General features: G+C 34.6%; 1 protein-coding gene across 2 annotated transcripts in view; it reads right to left on the minus strand.

Annotated features, from left to right (window-relative positions):
* LOC134533419 (nucleolar and coiled-body phosphoprotein 1) overlaps positions 1 to 16,519 on the minus strand; it is a 70,931-nt gene that overhangs the window by 16,033 nt on the left and 38,379 nt on the right. For both annotated transcript variants that reach the window (XM_063370952.1, XM_063370944.1), the window contains 2 exons: positions 7,440 to 7,723; positions 2,100 to 2,183 (listed from right to left, as the gene is read on the minus strand). In XM_063370952.1, coding sequence (XP_063227022.1) covers positions 2,100 to 2,183; positions 7,440 to 7,723 — 368 coding nt within the window. The remainder of the gene's footprint in view (positions 1 to 2,099; positions 2,184 to 7,439; positions 7,724 to 16,519) is intronic.

The following is a 16,519-nucleotide window of genomic DNA, read 5'->3' on the forward strand; positions in this document are numbered from 1 at the left end:
CTTGCGCTTAAAAATTACATAAGGCTGCAACTTTTGCCCGTTGGCCGTCACTGCCAGCATTACTGTACAACGCATTCTTTCATTTCCTGTAGTGCGGATAGTCACACTTGACTGCCCCCTCCCGTTGACTGTTGTGTTCTGTGGCATGTCGAAAAAAACTGGCGTTTGATCGGCATTTGCAATCTGCGAGAGGAGGTAGTCATTTGTTTGCCGCATCCACAGAACGAAGTGGTGGAATTCAAACACTTTGTTTTCAAAGTCCTTCTGCAATTTTTGGCAGAGTGATGTTCTCCTTCGAAGAGAAAAATTCTCACGTCGCATGAATCTGGTTGCCCACCCACGACTGGCTATGAAATTGCAGTGCGGTATGCCCCGTGCACGTGCTATCTCTCTCCCCTGGCACATTATCATTTCTAACGAAACGCTGCAGGCATTGTTCCGTAATTCGCGAATGTACTGAGTCACTTGCACGTCAACTTCAGGAAGCTTGCCATGTTTCGGTCCTCTTAACGCACGCCTCATAGAATTAGTGTTTTTCAAGTCGTCCTTTTGTTTCCTCCAGCCACGAATAAGTTTTTCACTAACAGAAAATGCCCGTTCTGCGGCCCGATTCCCATTCTCTTCTGCAAAAACAATCACTCGCAACTTGTACGCCGCCGAATATGAATTACGCCTTTCCATAATGCAAATAACTTAAAAAAAAATTACTCTGGTTATCACTCTACTACCTTAACACAATTGAACGAGATAAAACAATGGCGTCACAGCATCTTCAGGACGCTCAAATTCCTTCCTCCCACATGGCCAATTAGGACATTCCATTCAAGGTCGGACCAATGATAAGCGCCTACATGGTGAAACCTGGACCACACGCCACATGAAAGCAGGGTGTTCCATTTTGTTTACCGCTGTTCCATTTATTGTACAGTAACAACTTATTGCTGCGAGTGCTGGTTGTTGCGAGACATTCGTAGTTACTAGTTTTGTAATGCACCTTCAGAGTGCCTACTTAAATTATACTACCTAAATTAAACTGGTAGTTACGAGTGCTTCCTTGTTGGCCCTTCCTTAAGTACGAAAGATTTAAATGGCATCTTCGAAGAAGGGGAAAAAAACTGTTGAAAATGTTCACGCAGTAAACGCAAAAAAAAAAAAGGTAAACGAAGGGCAATGTTGCACCTGGATGGCAAACAAGTAGAAAAAGGGAAGTGGAGAAGCAATGGTTTCCCCAGCCACTATCTTATCTGTGTCGGGAACTTCCATACGCGTCAGACCAATCGCAAGTTTAAAACAAAAACCGCTGTAGATATAAAAAATCATAACAGGCCTTTTTTTATTCGTAATGAAATTTACTACAACTTTTATTCTGTGCATTTTTTCAATACAAAGCACTGTTTTCAAGTTATAGTCTACAATAAAGACATTTTAAGAAGTCAGGAATCTAACTTGACTTCAATTTTCTATATTCGGTTATTACGAGTACTTATTGTTACAACAATTTATCACGCCATTATCAGCTCTCGTAGTAGAGGAGTTTTACAGACCCCGTTAACTCTTTCTTGCACGGCGCGCCGGCCGTTCGCGTCATTAAATTACCGGTGCGAACTATATGGAGGGAATCTTAAATACCAAATTCAAGACCTCAAATTATGGGTGCGACCTATATGCGATGGCGACCTATATGGGAGTAAATACGGTAGTAGTTTAAAGAAACCCAACTCAAGAATTGCTCTGCTTCTGGGTTGCAGCCATGTCGAAAGCGAGGATGTCACGGACATTTTGGTCGATTTGCAGTCGCCATCAACAGGAAGCGGTTACCTACTGAGCGAGCAGGTAACAGTTTCCTGATGATGGCGATTTCAACGTCAACCGAAATGTCAGTGATATCTTTGCCTTCGACGTGGCTACAAACCCAGAAGCCAAACAACTCCAAGAATTGGCCGCAAAAGCCTGCGTTCTTTACTAAAACCTAGCTCAACCAATCAAATGCAGTGGGTTTAATTTATCCCTTCATATATATCTAGCAAACCAGCATTCTTCTACGTAAAAAAAAAGGTAAGCCAGTTCCAACACTGCAACCACTTAGTAATCTTTCTCACCTGATCCTGCCTCTGTGAAGGAAAGCTAGCCTTCTCTTGACTAAGTGTTCCAGCAGGAACAAAATTAGAGTACATTGGCTTTTTCTGTAAAAAAAAAATAATAAAAAAATCATACATATTCTGTAAACAGCTAAAGAAGAATACAAAAACAATATGTGCAGTAAAACTAGAGTGACACAAGCCAGAAGTGAGCAAAGTTTGGAATTTTGTGTTTACAACTACATCAAATGCAACTTAGTTTAAAAAGTTAACTCCTTTTTAACACATTTAGATTTTCCCAACATGTCATACAACCATTTTGAACTTGTGTACACAGCAAGAAAAATAGATGACAAAAGTGGTACTTTTTTTTTTGTAACTTAATTATTAGAGGCAACATTATTTGGTGAATAGTTATAGAACTGAAATAACACGAAAATTTAAGTCAATACACAGCATAACATTGAAATGTGAGGCAAAACACAAAATACAGCTAAATTAACATGAATTACATAATCGTCTAAAGAAAGGTAAAATTCACTTCCTAAATCTTTAGTTTAAGCTATTCTGTACAAACATTTAAGCAATTACATGCTGCTTTTATTTTTTAAAGTGAATTGTTTTTCCTAAGTATATTGGTTAAATGAGGAAAACAGAACATTTTATTGGAAAACTTTATCTTGATTACATAGTAAATAAAAGCAGTCAAAATCTGATGCAAAACAGATTAGCTACAGGACTACCACAAAACTCCACAAGGAATTGCAAGTATATCAGACTCCCTTCAAGCATATCAATTTTTTTTTTATTAAAATTTGAAGAGTAGTTATGAGTAGACAGAGAAAAATTTCTCGAGCAGCAAACTATACCAACTCATCTAGCAGGAAACATTTATCCTTTTAAGAAAAGTGTAATTTTTTACAATGGATAGGGAGAAGAGTTTGTGGTGATATTTTAAAACAGATTTCATTTTGTAAAAAAGCCATATTTTGGTAATGTATGGTTTTATTTTTTACTCAAAATAACCATGGCAAATTGGCATAATTACTTTGCATAACATAATCTAATAGTATAAACCTTTCCTAATTACTAAAATTTAATTATACTGCACTGACATTTTTACAACACATCAGCTACCATTAAAAAAATAATTCTGTAATTCATGGTTGCTACAGAAATATAATCTTAGAATTCCCTGACTTTTCCCTGTTTTCCAGAAATTTAAGAGAAAAATTCCCTGACTTTCTTTTTAAGTACATACCATAAATACTAACGTGAATATGATTAAATGTAATATAAAAATTTCAACATGAGGTAAAAAAAGGTTTTTTTGTGTGTTTTTTTGACGGCAGAATTGTGAATGTGTTTTTTTCCTTCGACATGGCTGGCAAGAGCTCTTCGACCCATATTGCTGAGTTGAATACTTTTGTAGCACAAAGTGCAGTACGCAGAATTTATGTTTTTAGCAGAGGGTTTGATATGCTGAAACTGTGGCTCCTTGAGCCAATTCTCCTTAAAAGTAGTTTTCTTCGACATCTCTTAAGCTATTTATTTTTTATTTTTTTATTTATTTGTATTCCATTGAGCCTTCTTTTGGTAGAAACCATAAGGCTATGGAACATGTCATTTACATATTTACAGTTATACGTATACATAGTTTTAAATACACATACATATTTAGTTTTACATACATATAACTTTGAAGTAAAACAAATAGTGATAAATTTTTTTCAGATAATCTGAATTAGGTACAAATATAACATTATTTATTTTATACATACCCATAGACATGATATGTCAAGCAATTTCTTATATTTATTAAGGGGAAAAAATTAAGCAGGATTTAGGGTATTAGGATATTGTTGTTAGGCATTGTAGCTATACAAGGGAGTCTGGCTGTAACCAGAACTCTTTCAGCAGTATACTCCATAAATTCTTATAAATTGTAAAATGGATTGCATACAAGTGTATTTTTTATGGAAGCTTTATATTTGTCTATGTTGCTGATTTCCATTATTTTTTAAGGTAAGCTATTAAATAGTATTCTGCCAATGTGCTCTATTCCTATTTCAAACTGAGTAGTGGTGTGTTGTATGGGTCTCAATTTATTGCAGCCTCGAGTATTATGATAATGGATATCTTTGTTTCTTTTAAATTTGGTTTGGTGTCTATAGCAGAAAATTAATGTTGTATATGAATTCATTTGTAAATGTTAGTATTCCTAATTTTTTAATTTTTTTCTGCGACTAGATGTTTTTTATCTTAAGTTATTATGCGAATGGCTTTTTTCCTTTTGAAATTTTTGTATATTTCCGTTTAGTTTAGTTAAAAAAAAAGTACATATTTTCAGGTTAGGTTAAAACATTATTGTTTATGGATTCTTAAAAAAATACAACTACACAAATACAAAAACTATTACAAATTCACACCTAGCAATATAACGGGCCTACTTAGAGAATTACAATAGCAGCATTACAACATGCAATACTATTACAATCTTACAATGTTAACTAACGATTCTGAGGAAAAACATGTTCAGTTATGCATATTTTTTTATACACAATGTAATAAGTGTCACGCAACAGAACTCACGGATTATAACGGTTGAAAAAAAAGTAGTTAAAAAAAATAGCTAGAAAAAATGCAAAACAACCGCACACAAAAGCCACGTGTTTTCGTATCAGCTTGGTAGTTTTCAAAATGAGAATTGGTATTGCCTCTTTATCAAAATGCACTTTATTTTCGTATGATCGCATCAAAAACTAACTTCACCTGAAAAACGCCTTTAAATTCACGTAATAAGCTTTGAACTCACCTTATTCCACGTGAAAATAGCCTTCAAAAGATAAACGACGCCATGCCCGTTCTGTAGTTCACTGCATGGAACGGAACATAATAAAAAGTCTCAAGGGCAAATTAAAAAGCAGAAAAACACGAACAAATGAAGGCCGGATTCGCTTGTGAACAAATGAGTGCCTGGATTGGCCAGAAGTTATGGTGGGTGGTTGTAACAGCCTATTGCAACGGACAATCGCAAACCAAGTAAAAAAAAAAAAAACGTTGCAGTTGCCGTGTGCCTTAAGCAGCAGCCTTTTAGCGGAGTTGTTCGGTAGCGGTACAAGCGAATCAAAACAAAGCTTTGTTTGAATTATACGCAAATATAAAATTTCCAGAATTCGTAGTATTTTCCCTGACATTTCCCGGAATTCCCTGACCATTTTTATTTCCCTGACATTTCCCGGTTTTCTAGTCTTGTAGCAACCATGTAATTTTTGATATAAAAATTTGTAATTCTGTAAAAAGCATCTTCTGGGGAACAAGGCAAACAGTGATTAAGTTAAAGTTTGGTTAGAATATATCAGCTAAATTTGTTACGTATTAATTATGCATTATTAATGTTGCGGAACTAGGGATGGGTCAGTCCAATCCTCGAATACCAACAAACCCTTAGTATTTGAAGGATTCAAGATTTGAAGAAAAATATTAGACAAAATTAAGAAAGTTCATTAGGTCAATTTTTTTTCTTCCTATCCTGTTACCATTCTCCCAGATTGTTTACTTTTAAGAACATATAACTATATAAATAAAATTACGATATATATTGGGCTATGGAAACTTAGATTGTAAACAAACATTTAAAGGGCTGAATGTTTCAACACTAGTGATGGGATTTTCGATACTTCGATACCTCGATACCTTCGATACTTGACGGTATCGCAAAGTATCGAGTATCGAAACTGTAAGTTCGATACATTTTTTCGATACCGGAATGCTTGTTCATTTGTATTGAATTAGGTTTTGAGTCGCCATCGTACAAAATACAACTACAGTAGTACATCGATGATACGTTCCCGTTTCATACATTTTCCCATGTCATACGCCGATTAATTTTGGTCCCGCCGAAAGTACTATTTTTACAAAGGTTTACTTTCCCGGAACATACACTTAAAAATAAATTCCCGTTTCATCTGTTTTTACGAAGCGGAAAAGTCCTAAAATTCACAATTTTTTTTGTTATATTCCTCCTGATAAACTACGTTTTAATGCTTTTATTTTGAAAAAGTTCATTGTTTACCTTTGTAAACGTAAAAAAATAACTTTATCGCACCATAGATATGGATAGTATCAGGAACTGTGCACTTCGCTAGTAGCATCTATGGCCAGCACCAAGCGCGACTAGTGGCGCAAACTAGCAATGATTATGAAAATGGTGCACGCGCTTTACCAAGGCACGGATCTCATATTTTGTGCATTCATTAATCTTTGAACTGAATATACCAGTTTTTTATTGTTTTCTTACGATCAGATTGTTTTGTATTTTACGTTTCTCATGTTAAAATTTTATTTAAAATTGTTCTGTTCCATAAAGTTGTTTGTAAAATGAAACAAACAAGAAAAAATTTCTGATTTTCTTTTTATTTACATTTGTTCGCTGTAAAAGAAAGTGTACTGGAAAATAAAGGGCTAACTCGCTTGAAGATAGTTTGGGTTTCGCTTCTATTTTTTATACTCAAGTATTTAAAGTTGTTTGCAGTTTGTATTTTTGTAATAAAGAGGGAATTAATAGTTTAAAACTAATTTATGTTATTTGTAATAATTATTTTTACTTAATGGGAAAATATTTTTCCCTGGAGTATCGAAAGTATCGAACTGAAAAAACAATACAGAATCGAGTATCGAAAGTGTGGTATCATCCCACCTCTATTCAACACCATAGTCAATATTCTTCTATTTCTTGTACATTATTTTATTTTTGACACTTCATACATAGATTTGGATTCGTAGGGTTGTATTTTAGATACTCTTTAAGATTTTAATTTGAGATACAGATTTCAGAAGATTGGAATCCAACCGATCACTAGTAGAAAAAAGTGTGAACAAGCGTTTTTTTATTTTTATTTTTCAAATGCTAGATATCTGAAATTAAGATAAGCATATCATCTCTGCCTGCTGCTGCAGCTCAGATTAGACGAATGTGCTACTGTAAAAATATTCTATCATTGCACACTGCATTGGCAGTTATCTGTTTTATGATTTACAAAAATCTAATTGCTGCACGAAATTTCTAAATTCTCAAATATTCATGAATGGATACAGAAATTCATGTATGATGCAATTATGTATTTATAAAAGAAATTTGTCAGGCAAAAAAAAATCTAGTCATGCTTAAATTGCATGGGACGTCATTTTCCACTATTTTAAGTGGTGTTTTGAAATCATACACTAATTATGAGCAACAATTTTATGCGTCTCTATATACAAGACAGGAGAGAGAAAAAAAATGCAAACATGAAAAATTTAAAGGCCTAGTTACACATTGAAAAGTATGAAAATGAATGGGAAAAATTACTGCTTTTTTACCTTCGGTGGGCATGGTGAAGATTCATTGTCTTCTCTTTTTCTCTTCGCAGAGTTGGGAACTTGGGAAACATTCAGTTTTGCAGGCGTTTTACTCTTTTGTTCTGTATCTTCTTCATCTGAATCAGTGTCACTGCTTGAAGACACATTATTGTTTGCAACCTTAGCAGGCTTTGACCCAGGGCCATTCATAGCAGTGATAGGTTTCTTTTTAACTACTGCCTTGGACGTGTCTTCACTATCTGATGACGAAGACGAAGATGCTTTTCTTTTCCCAGGTTGTGACACTACACAAAGATAAGAATAAACCAATTAAACCACAATTCATTTTAAAATTTGTAAGATTTATTGGGCCCTGATTTGATTCTGTACATTGTAGAGTTTATATGATCAACAAATGTCTATGGTGAATCACGATACTCCATAGATTAATTCATATCATGCCTAATGAAACTGGATAGTTGTGATTAAAATATGAAATGAAAGCAAATAAAATATGTAATAGGAAGTAAAGATTTTCTATAACTTGGGTAAAATGCTGAGTAAAAATTGCCTAAAATAAGAGAGGTCCACGACAATATGTTATCCGGAAAAGATACAAGTTTGGCACGCCAATATGCAGCCAGCGCTATCTTTTGCTTTGTTAAACTAATTAATAATTTAAGGCCTAGGACTTCTTTCAAATATATATAAAAAAAAAAGCATTATAGTATTGTTACGAGGACTCTAGCAACAAGGGTGGCCAGCCAGCCCCGGGCCTGACTGGGTAGGGCAGGATGCAAGTAGCACCCAACCCTCCATTATCGCTACACGCCTAATCTGATTGAGGGTGGTCACCCTAATGGCAGAACCTAATCCCAGTTTTTTCCTAGGATTTTTGTGTTTTTCTAAGAAATTTTATAAAATGTTACTTTGTTAATAAAAATTACTGCTAAAATTTTCTATAAGTTTTGGTTGCACCAGAGGTGAACACAAATTGACATTTTAATATTAAATACCAACTATTTAATATTATCTCAAATAGAAAGTATTCTTGCATGACAATATTAAAAGTGATAAAAGAGTAATTTTTAAACATAACTGCAAGTTGTTTAAAATATGACGGTAAGAACAAAAAGCCTAATTTTCTGGAGAAAAAAAATTGCCAGCACTGGTATAAATATTAGAGTAAACCATAAGGGCACAACTAAAATTACTTCGGAGATGCCAGGAATGAAAACTGTTTACAGATTAAAATAATTATTAACATAATAAATTAAAATTTTTTATCAGTACTTTTGTTAGTTGGGTGCTAAAAAAAGTTCTTAGATTCCAATTCTTCACAGAGAACCTTCCAATTACAATAATCTGCACATTATGAATTTTGAGTCATATAAGTACCTCCCTACTTGCCAATGCCATTTTTTTTTTTACTATTCACTAAAAAAAATTAATACTGGCTGTAGAACAAATGTATCTAAAAACTAATTGTTATGTACTGCATTGTAATGGACTGCATTGATATTATAAACATCATTGGTTAAAGTGTGAATTCAATATGTATTTTAAATAAATCTAAATAAATACTCAGTATTCAATATTCATATCACCACATGTATACCCTCATTTATCGCATAATCATCGCACTCACATAATCGTCACACCCATATTTTAGGCGGGCAAAATTGAGATAAAAAAAACTTATCGCGTAAACGTCGCATGATGTTTTTGGTCTTGCTATTAGATGTCGAGCGCATTGTGTAGGTATCTTTTCCGTATAAAACAATGTATTTTAAAGTAAAAATCTAATATTTATTCGGACATTACCACTTACTTATTTAATTAATGGAAATACAAAGTTGTCTGAAATGTGTAAATTTTCTTATAAAGACATTTTTAAACGTTATTTCCTTTACCTGATTGTCTGCGTCGCCGTGGTGTACTGTTTATAAACATGTAGCCAGCGCTAGTTGGCATCATTCATGTTTGGTTTTGTTGCTGTCCGCATAAAGCGCGTGCACGTAGTCTAATATCGATTCTCGCCGATTGCATGCAACGTGCGTTCTCTTGTCAGATTTGACTGCCCACACTCTTTCGTGGCAAGCGTCTACTACGACAGTTACGTGTTAGTTCTAGTCACAGATTCAAGTGGCTTGCGTTCACGTCACAGATTTAGTTTTTCTATTTAAAGTTGAAGAAAGGTTTTTGTTACATGAATTATGTATTACCGTATTTACTCGCATATAGGTCGCGGCAATTTTACCAGATTTGATGGGGAAAAAATTAAGTGCGACCTATATGTGAAGAAAAATTTTTTAAAATTTTTGAGGATTTTTTTTTTCAATACAGTAGAATCCCGCCGATGCGACCCCACTCTGATGCGTCCATTCCGTTTATACGACCGTTTTTTGAGAAACAGTGAAAAATTTGAGCAGAGAAAGTCGAAAATTTGAGTAAAATCGGCTGAAAAACAAGTCTGTTACACTTATTTGGGCGCTATGTGTTCACGTTTATCTTGGCGAGAGCTGTACTGTAAGCAGGCAGGCATACAAAAGAAGGCTAAAAATAGATACAACCCCTCTAGACTGTCCACGCGGCAGTGTCTAGTCGAGCTCGGCGCGTCCACTATCCCACGAAAAGCCACTGTGGTAGCTTCTGCAAGAGCATAAGAAACTCGTCCCGCCAGGCTGGCGGTAGCGGCGGCTTTCCGTCATACGTGACGTGACGCTTACCTCTCCCATCCCCTGCTAATTCTTCAAGGCTCATCCCTCCCAGAGCCACAAACCATGTAAAAACACCCTCCCCCCCCCCTTTTCCTCCAACTAACATTTCTACACATTCCCTCCCTTATTTCAACCTTCTGCGTGAGAAGCTGTCAGCATCCTCCTCCCCTCCCACACAGCGTGCCGCAAAAGCCAGGTTGTATAGTCCCTTCTCGGTAAAATAAATATTGTTATGGGCTTATACGACTGTCCTTCGCCGTTAATAAATACTTTATAAGTTTAACTTATTAAAATACAATTTGTTTATTAGTCACACAGCAGTTTCTGCTGAAAAATCACTAATACCTAGAATTTTATTGAATAGAAAAATTTAGCAGGGCCATAAATATATTTATTTTACTGCATAGTTACTTTTCCATCTGCATTCGAACGTGTTTTTTTTTCTTTTTTTTTTTACGCTGTGAAGGGTCGTGGGAAAGATAATTGCTTGAGCTGTCAAAATAAACATAGCTGACAGCAAGGGCGAGAGCGCATCCTGTCGGTCCATCGCTGTGATTATCTACTCCAAAAACATGTTACAGCATTTCAGGATAGCATCTTATCTTTTGTTTATAGCCAAATGTTTTCTACCTGATCCACACAAGTTCCTTCGCCACGTTTTGAACGAAAATAACCAGCCGGCTAGCATAGCCGAACTCGCGTGACGTGAATTCACTTAGCGTGAGTATTTATCGGAACCCATAACGAAAACCGCTGTAGATATAAAAAATCATAACAGGCCTTTTTTATTCTTAATTAAATTTACTACAACTTTTATTCTGTGCATTTTCTCAATACAAAGCACTGTTTTCGAGTTATAGTCTACAATTAAGACATTTTAAGAAGTCAGGAATCTAACTTGACTTCAATTTTCTATATTCGGTTATTACGAGTACTTGTTGTTACAACAATTTATCACGCCATCATCAGCTCTCGTAGTAGCGAAGTTTTACAGTACCCGTTAACTCTTTCGTGCACGGCGCGCCGGCTGTTCGCGTCATTAAATTACTGGTGCGACCTATATGGGGGGAATCTTAAATACCAAATTCAAGACCTCAAATTATGGGTGCGACCTATATGCGATGGCGACCTATATGCGAGTAAATACGGTAATTTAAATTGTTTGGCATGCTCTTTTAAACATTATTTTTTAAATAAACGCTTTTTCCATGAACAGGTTTTTATTTCATGAATAACTTTACATAACAAAATATTTTTTTCCGCATAATTGTTGCACCCCTACTTTTCACACTTTATTTTAGAATAAAATGTGCAACGATTATGCGAGAAACCACGGTACCTACATTTAAATTAATTTAGTAAAATAATACAGATAAATTTAATTAATAATGAAAATCTATACATATGCTGAATGATTAATCAAGTTTAATAATTTTATTTATTACTAAATAATAACATAATAATTTATACTGCAAATAAATTACACATACAGGAACACAATCTCACAAACACTCCCATGAAAATGGCCAGGAGACTACTAAACTTACCACAGACACACTCTGCCAGCAAATATGGAAGCTCACATGTAACCTGACATCATTACACATATGGGAAAATACCACACTTAAATAAATATACTTGAACAAGATTTAAACACAAGTTCTACCACTAATATTCACAATAAATACATAAAAATGTAATTATTTAGGTAGAATTCGGTAAATTTACAGCTACATGGCTGTTTTATAATAAAGCAAATAGGCTTAAACAATACATAAATATTATAAATGGTAATTAATTGGGAGAGTACATTCATAAAACATAAGCAAACATAAATATTAACCTGGAAAAAAATTATAAACGGTAAAATATTATCATCAAAGTTATTTGAAAAGATCAATTGTAAGTTTCGATGATTTACCTACCACATGTACCACAGTTAGGTTATGATGCCTGAAAATTATTTAAACAACTTACATACTGTATTACTGTTAAAACATATTATTTACAGAGGCATTACTAATGGCCTTAAATATAGGTTAAGTATTTTTAATTCTCACAGAGATTTGGGCACGATAATAAAAAAAATATTTTAATTATATTTTTGTGATTCTGTGCAGCATTTTCATACTAATCAAGGAAAGCTAAAAGGTTAGTTAATAATTATTCTTGGAACCTTGTCTTGTATAATTGGAGGTTGTCTTACAATCACAGTCAACTTATTTTCTGATGAATACAGAAATTATAAATTAAGGATTACACATTAAATTTTTTTGAATTTCACCAAGGACAATAAGTCTATTTGGGCTGGTACAGGTTACTAATAACAAAATACATAAAACAGTCTAAAATACACAAGATCACTTGTTAGGTATAGCACAAAGTACATCATCACCTTTGCAAATTACCCTCTTTTATCGCATAATCGTCGCACCTATATTTTAGGCTGTCAAAATTGGAATTGAAAAACTTCTCGCGTAAACGTTGCATGTTGTTTTTGGTCCCGCTATTACATGCCGAGCTCTTTGTGGTTATCTTTTTCATATAAAACAATGTATTTTAAAGTAGAAATCTAATATTTTAAATACGTTTTTAAACTTTATTAAATGTATCTGTTCGTTTGCATCATCGCGATCTACCACTTACAATAATGCAGAAAGCGCTGGTTGGCATCATTCGTTATTGGCTGTGTTGCTTCCCGTATAGAGCACGCACACGTGGTCGAATATCGATATCTCGCCGATTGCATCCAACCTGCGGTCTCTGTCAAGTGCCGAGTTAACTACACTTGATGGCCCGCACTCTTTCGTGGCAAGGACCCTCTTTTATCGCATAATCGTCGCACTCGCATAATCATCGCACCCATATTTTAGGGCGTCAAAATTTTGATAAAAAAAAAACCTCTCGCGTAAACATCGCATGATGTTTTTGGTCCCGCTATTAGAAACCGTATAGAACGATGTATTTTAAAATATAAATCTAATATTTATTCAGTCATTACCTCTTACTTATTTAATTAACAGAAACACGAAATTGTCTGATGTGTACATTTTCTTTTAAAGACTTTTTAAACGTTATAACCTTCATCCATTCGTCTGCATCGCCGCGGTGTACCGCTTACAAAATTATAGCCAGCGCTTGTTGCAATAATTATTATGTTTGGTTATGTTTCTTTTCGTATAGAGCGTGCACACGCAGCCAAATATTGATATCTCGCTGATACATGCAACGCTCGCTCTCTGTTTGGTTATGTTGCTTCCGCAAACACGTAGCCGAATATTGATATTTCGCCGAGTGCATGCAGCGCGCGCTCTCTGACGAGTGCCGAGTTATCTACATCTAATAGCCCGCACTCTTTCGTGGTGTGTATACGGCGAGTTGCGTATTAGTTCAGCTTGCATTTGGATCACAAATTTTCTTTATCTTTTTAAAGTTAAAGATTTTTGTTGCATGACTTATTAATTTAAATTGTTTGGCGTGCTCTTTTATACTTCACTTTTTAAATAAACGTACTTTCCATGAATGGGTTTTGTTTTTATAAATAACCTTAACTAACAAAAAATTTTCTTTTTCTCACATAATCGTCGCACCCCTACTTTTCAAACTTGATTTTAGAATAAAAAGTGTGACGATTATGCGAGAAAACACGGTAAATTGGTACTAGCCATTTAATCAATACAGCCGCTACCATAACCAAACTAATGTTTACATGGTATAAACATTGTTAAAATGAACATTTTGGGATTTTTGTGTTTATTTAGAATAAATTTATATTATGGTGGAAAAGGCGTGACAGTACCATTCGCAAAAATATCAGGTCCCTAGCCATGTCTTATGTGGTAATGTACCCGGTTAGAACTCAAGAGGTTGGATGTAACCCTGCCTGTTGTCTAGGAGTGGTCTTCCTCTAAGAGAGATAAAACAAATAATAGACATGACTCGAGATGAAAAAATTTTTAATAGACTAAACCAGGGCTGCCACCACTTTGAAAACAATATCCTTGATTGAAATGTGAAATATCGTGTAATATCCTTGTTTTGAATATAAAATATCCTGTAAAATCCTGTACATTAAAAAATACAAAAAAAAATGCAATTTTTATGAAAATTACTTGATCATAATGTACGTAACTATACTTCAATCAAAACAATTCAATTTTTAACACTTTATACAAGTATTTACCACACACACACATAGCCTACACTTCACCAATGGCAGTATTTAAATATCACTTTTTCAGATGTTTTGCCCTATTCCTCATTTCTACTGTTGGCTAGAATTCTGCCATATTCTTCCTAGAAGAGATATGCAACAAAGCATTTAGCATTGGCGATTCAAGACATGACCGTGCGCTGTCTTGATACAGTTGGGCTTACTAAATATCCTTTCCACCCCTGCATTGCTGTGTGGAAAAATAAGCATTGCCTTTGCAAGTTTACAAAGCAGTGGAAAACATGTTTTCCCATTAATTTCATACTGTGACACTTTATGCCAGGCCTGCCACCAAATTGGGTTCCTAAATCCTCATTACAGCATTTAAAAATCCTGTAAAATTTATAGCCGTAATTGACATAATTTATTTTTCGCGGTAATTTTAAATATACATTGCATTCCAAAACATAATTTAAAAAAAATCAAATGAATGTAAAATTTTTTTTAAGATTTGCCACTTACATTAAAAAACTAATAGTTGGTATCACAATAAAATAAGGATGGGATTTTCGATTCTTGGATTCGTCGAATATACCGAATCCTATGGATTCGAGGATTCGTAGGATCCGAGGTAGGATTCGAGGTGGGATTCGAAGTGGGTTTTTAAGAGTTTTAGGTAGTAATTGAAAATTGTAGTGCTGGCCGAAGTTCGAAAATTTCGAACCGAACCGAACCCTTACGTTCGGTTCGGTTCGAAACCTCTTAAAATATTTTCGAAAAACCGAACGTTCGTTAAAAAAAAAATTGGTTTTTATAATTTTCTAACCCCCATTTGAGACCATTCACAAAACAACACAACAAAATTCCATTACTTGTAATATTCCGACTTTTATCGCATAATCGTCGCCTCAACAGTTTCAAGCGCAGACAAAATAAAAATAAAAAATTATTAATTGTCGCATAACTCGTGTAGCATTTTTTCATATAGGCGCGCTTTGTTTTTTGTTTACTTTAGAGAATTTTGTATGCATTTCTCGTACTACGTAATATAAACTATCGTACAAATGCCAAAGGTATTGTATATTATACCTTTAACTATAGTGCGTGTACGAGAAGTAATGTAAAATCACCAAAGATTACGTACCCCATACGTTAAAATAACGCGCATGTACGAGAACACTCGTATTTCGGCAAAACTAATGTGATCAAGTTAACACAAGACAAATGCGGTAGAAAATGATTACGTTAATTAGTTACGTATTTTAAATTACTGGGATGTATTTATTTTCTTTGGCCTTTTTGGTTATAACAGTCAGGTACTGAAAATATTAATTTAATCTTGTTTATTAAAAGTATTGGTCCAGTAAATTTTACAGTACGGTACTAAGTTGACTAGCGTAGTCGCGGCAGCCATCATTATTTCTCGTGTTTTCTTTTTTCCGACGCAAATTTCTATGGCTGTATCCGAATACATAGGGATGCGTCCTTAGCACACACATCCCTACATCCCTTAGCAAATGCAGCCACAATGTAGAGGACGCATTTCTAATGGATGGATAGTATCCGAATACTTTTACTACTAGCACCACCTGTTGACTGTCAGTCGTACTAATGTTCACGCAGCCATTTTGTGTAGGGATTTCTACGAATATTCAGCAAAACGTAAATAAGAAATACCTACGAATTAAAAAATAATGTAACGTGTATGTTATACATGTTAGCGATCCAAATAAAATACATTTTATAAATTGTAAACTTTAAAAATACTTATGAGTTTTTAATTATCCTTTAAGTTTAAATTCGTATTTTTATTATATTTATTAACATATTCATTTGTCTCTGTTTAAGTTATCACTTTCGCTTATAATGTTTTAAACAAATATTATGCTGAAAATCGGAAGTAATATTATACACAAACAAAATAAAACCCGATTCCGAAGCTAATGGATGTAGGGACGCGTTAGTGGATGCGAGTGTCGCATCCCTAGAAATCTCGAATTAGTGGATGCGTGAAGGGATGCATCGGCATCCCTTGTGAGAATTCGGATTCAACACAAAGATGGCCGCGCCCACTACAATGCACTTTTAGTGGATCCCTTAGCTAAGGGATCCATTAGGCCAGTATTCGGATACAGCCTATAACGAACCACACTTCTTACGTTACGTTTACAATATAATTGTTCTTGAGGTGATTTGCGATGAGCATGCTTACGTCGTTTAAGTTTTCC

Source organism: Bacillus rossius, chromosome 1, assembly GCF_032445375.1.
Source record: "Bacillus rossius redtenbacheri isolate Brsri chromosome 1, Brsri_v3, whole genome shotgun sequence".
Lineage (NCBI taxonomy): Eukaryota > Metazoa > Arthropoda > Insecta > Phasmatodea > Bacillidae > Bacillus > Bacillus rossius.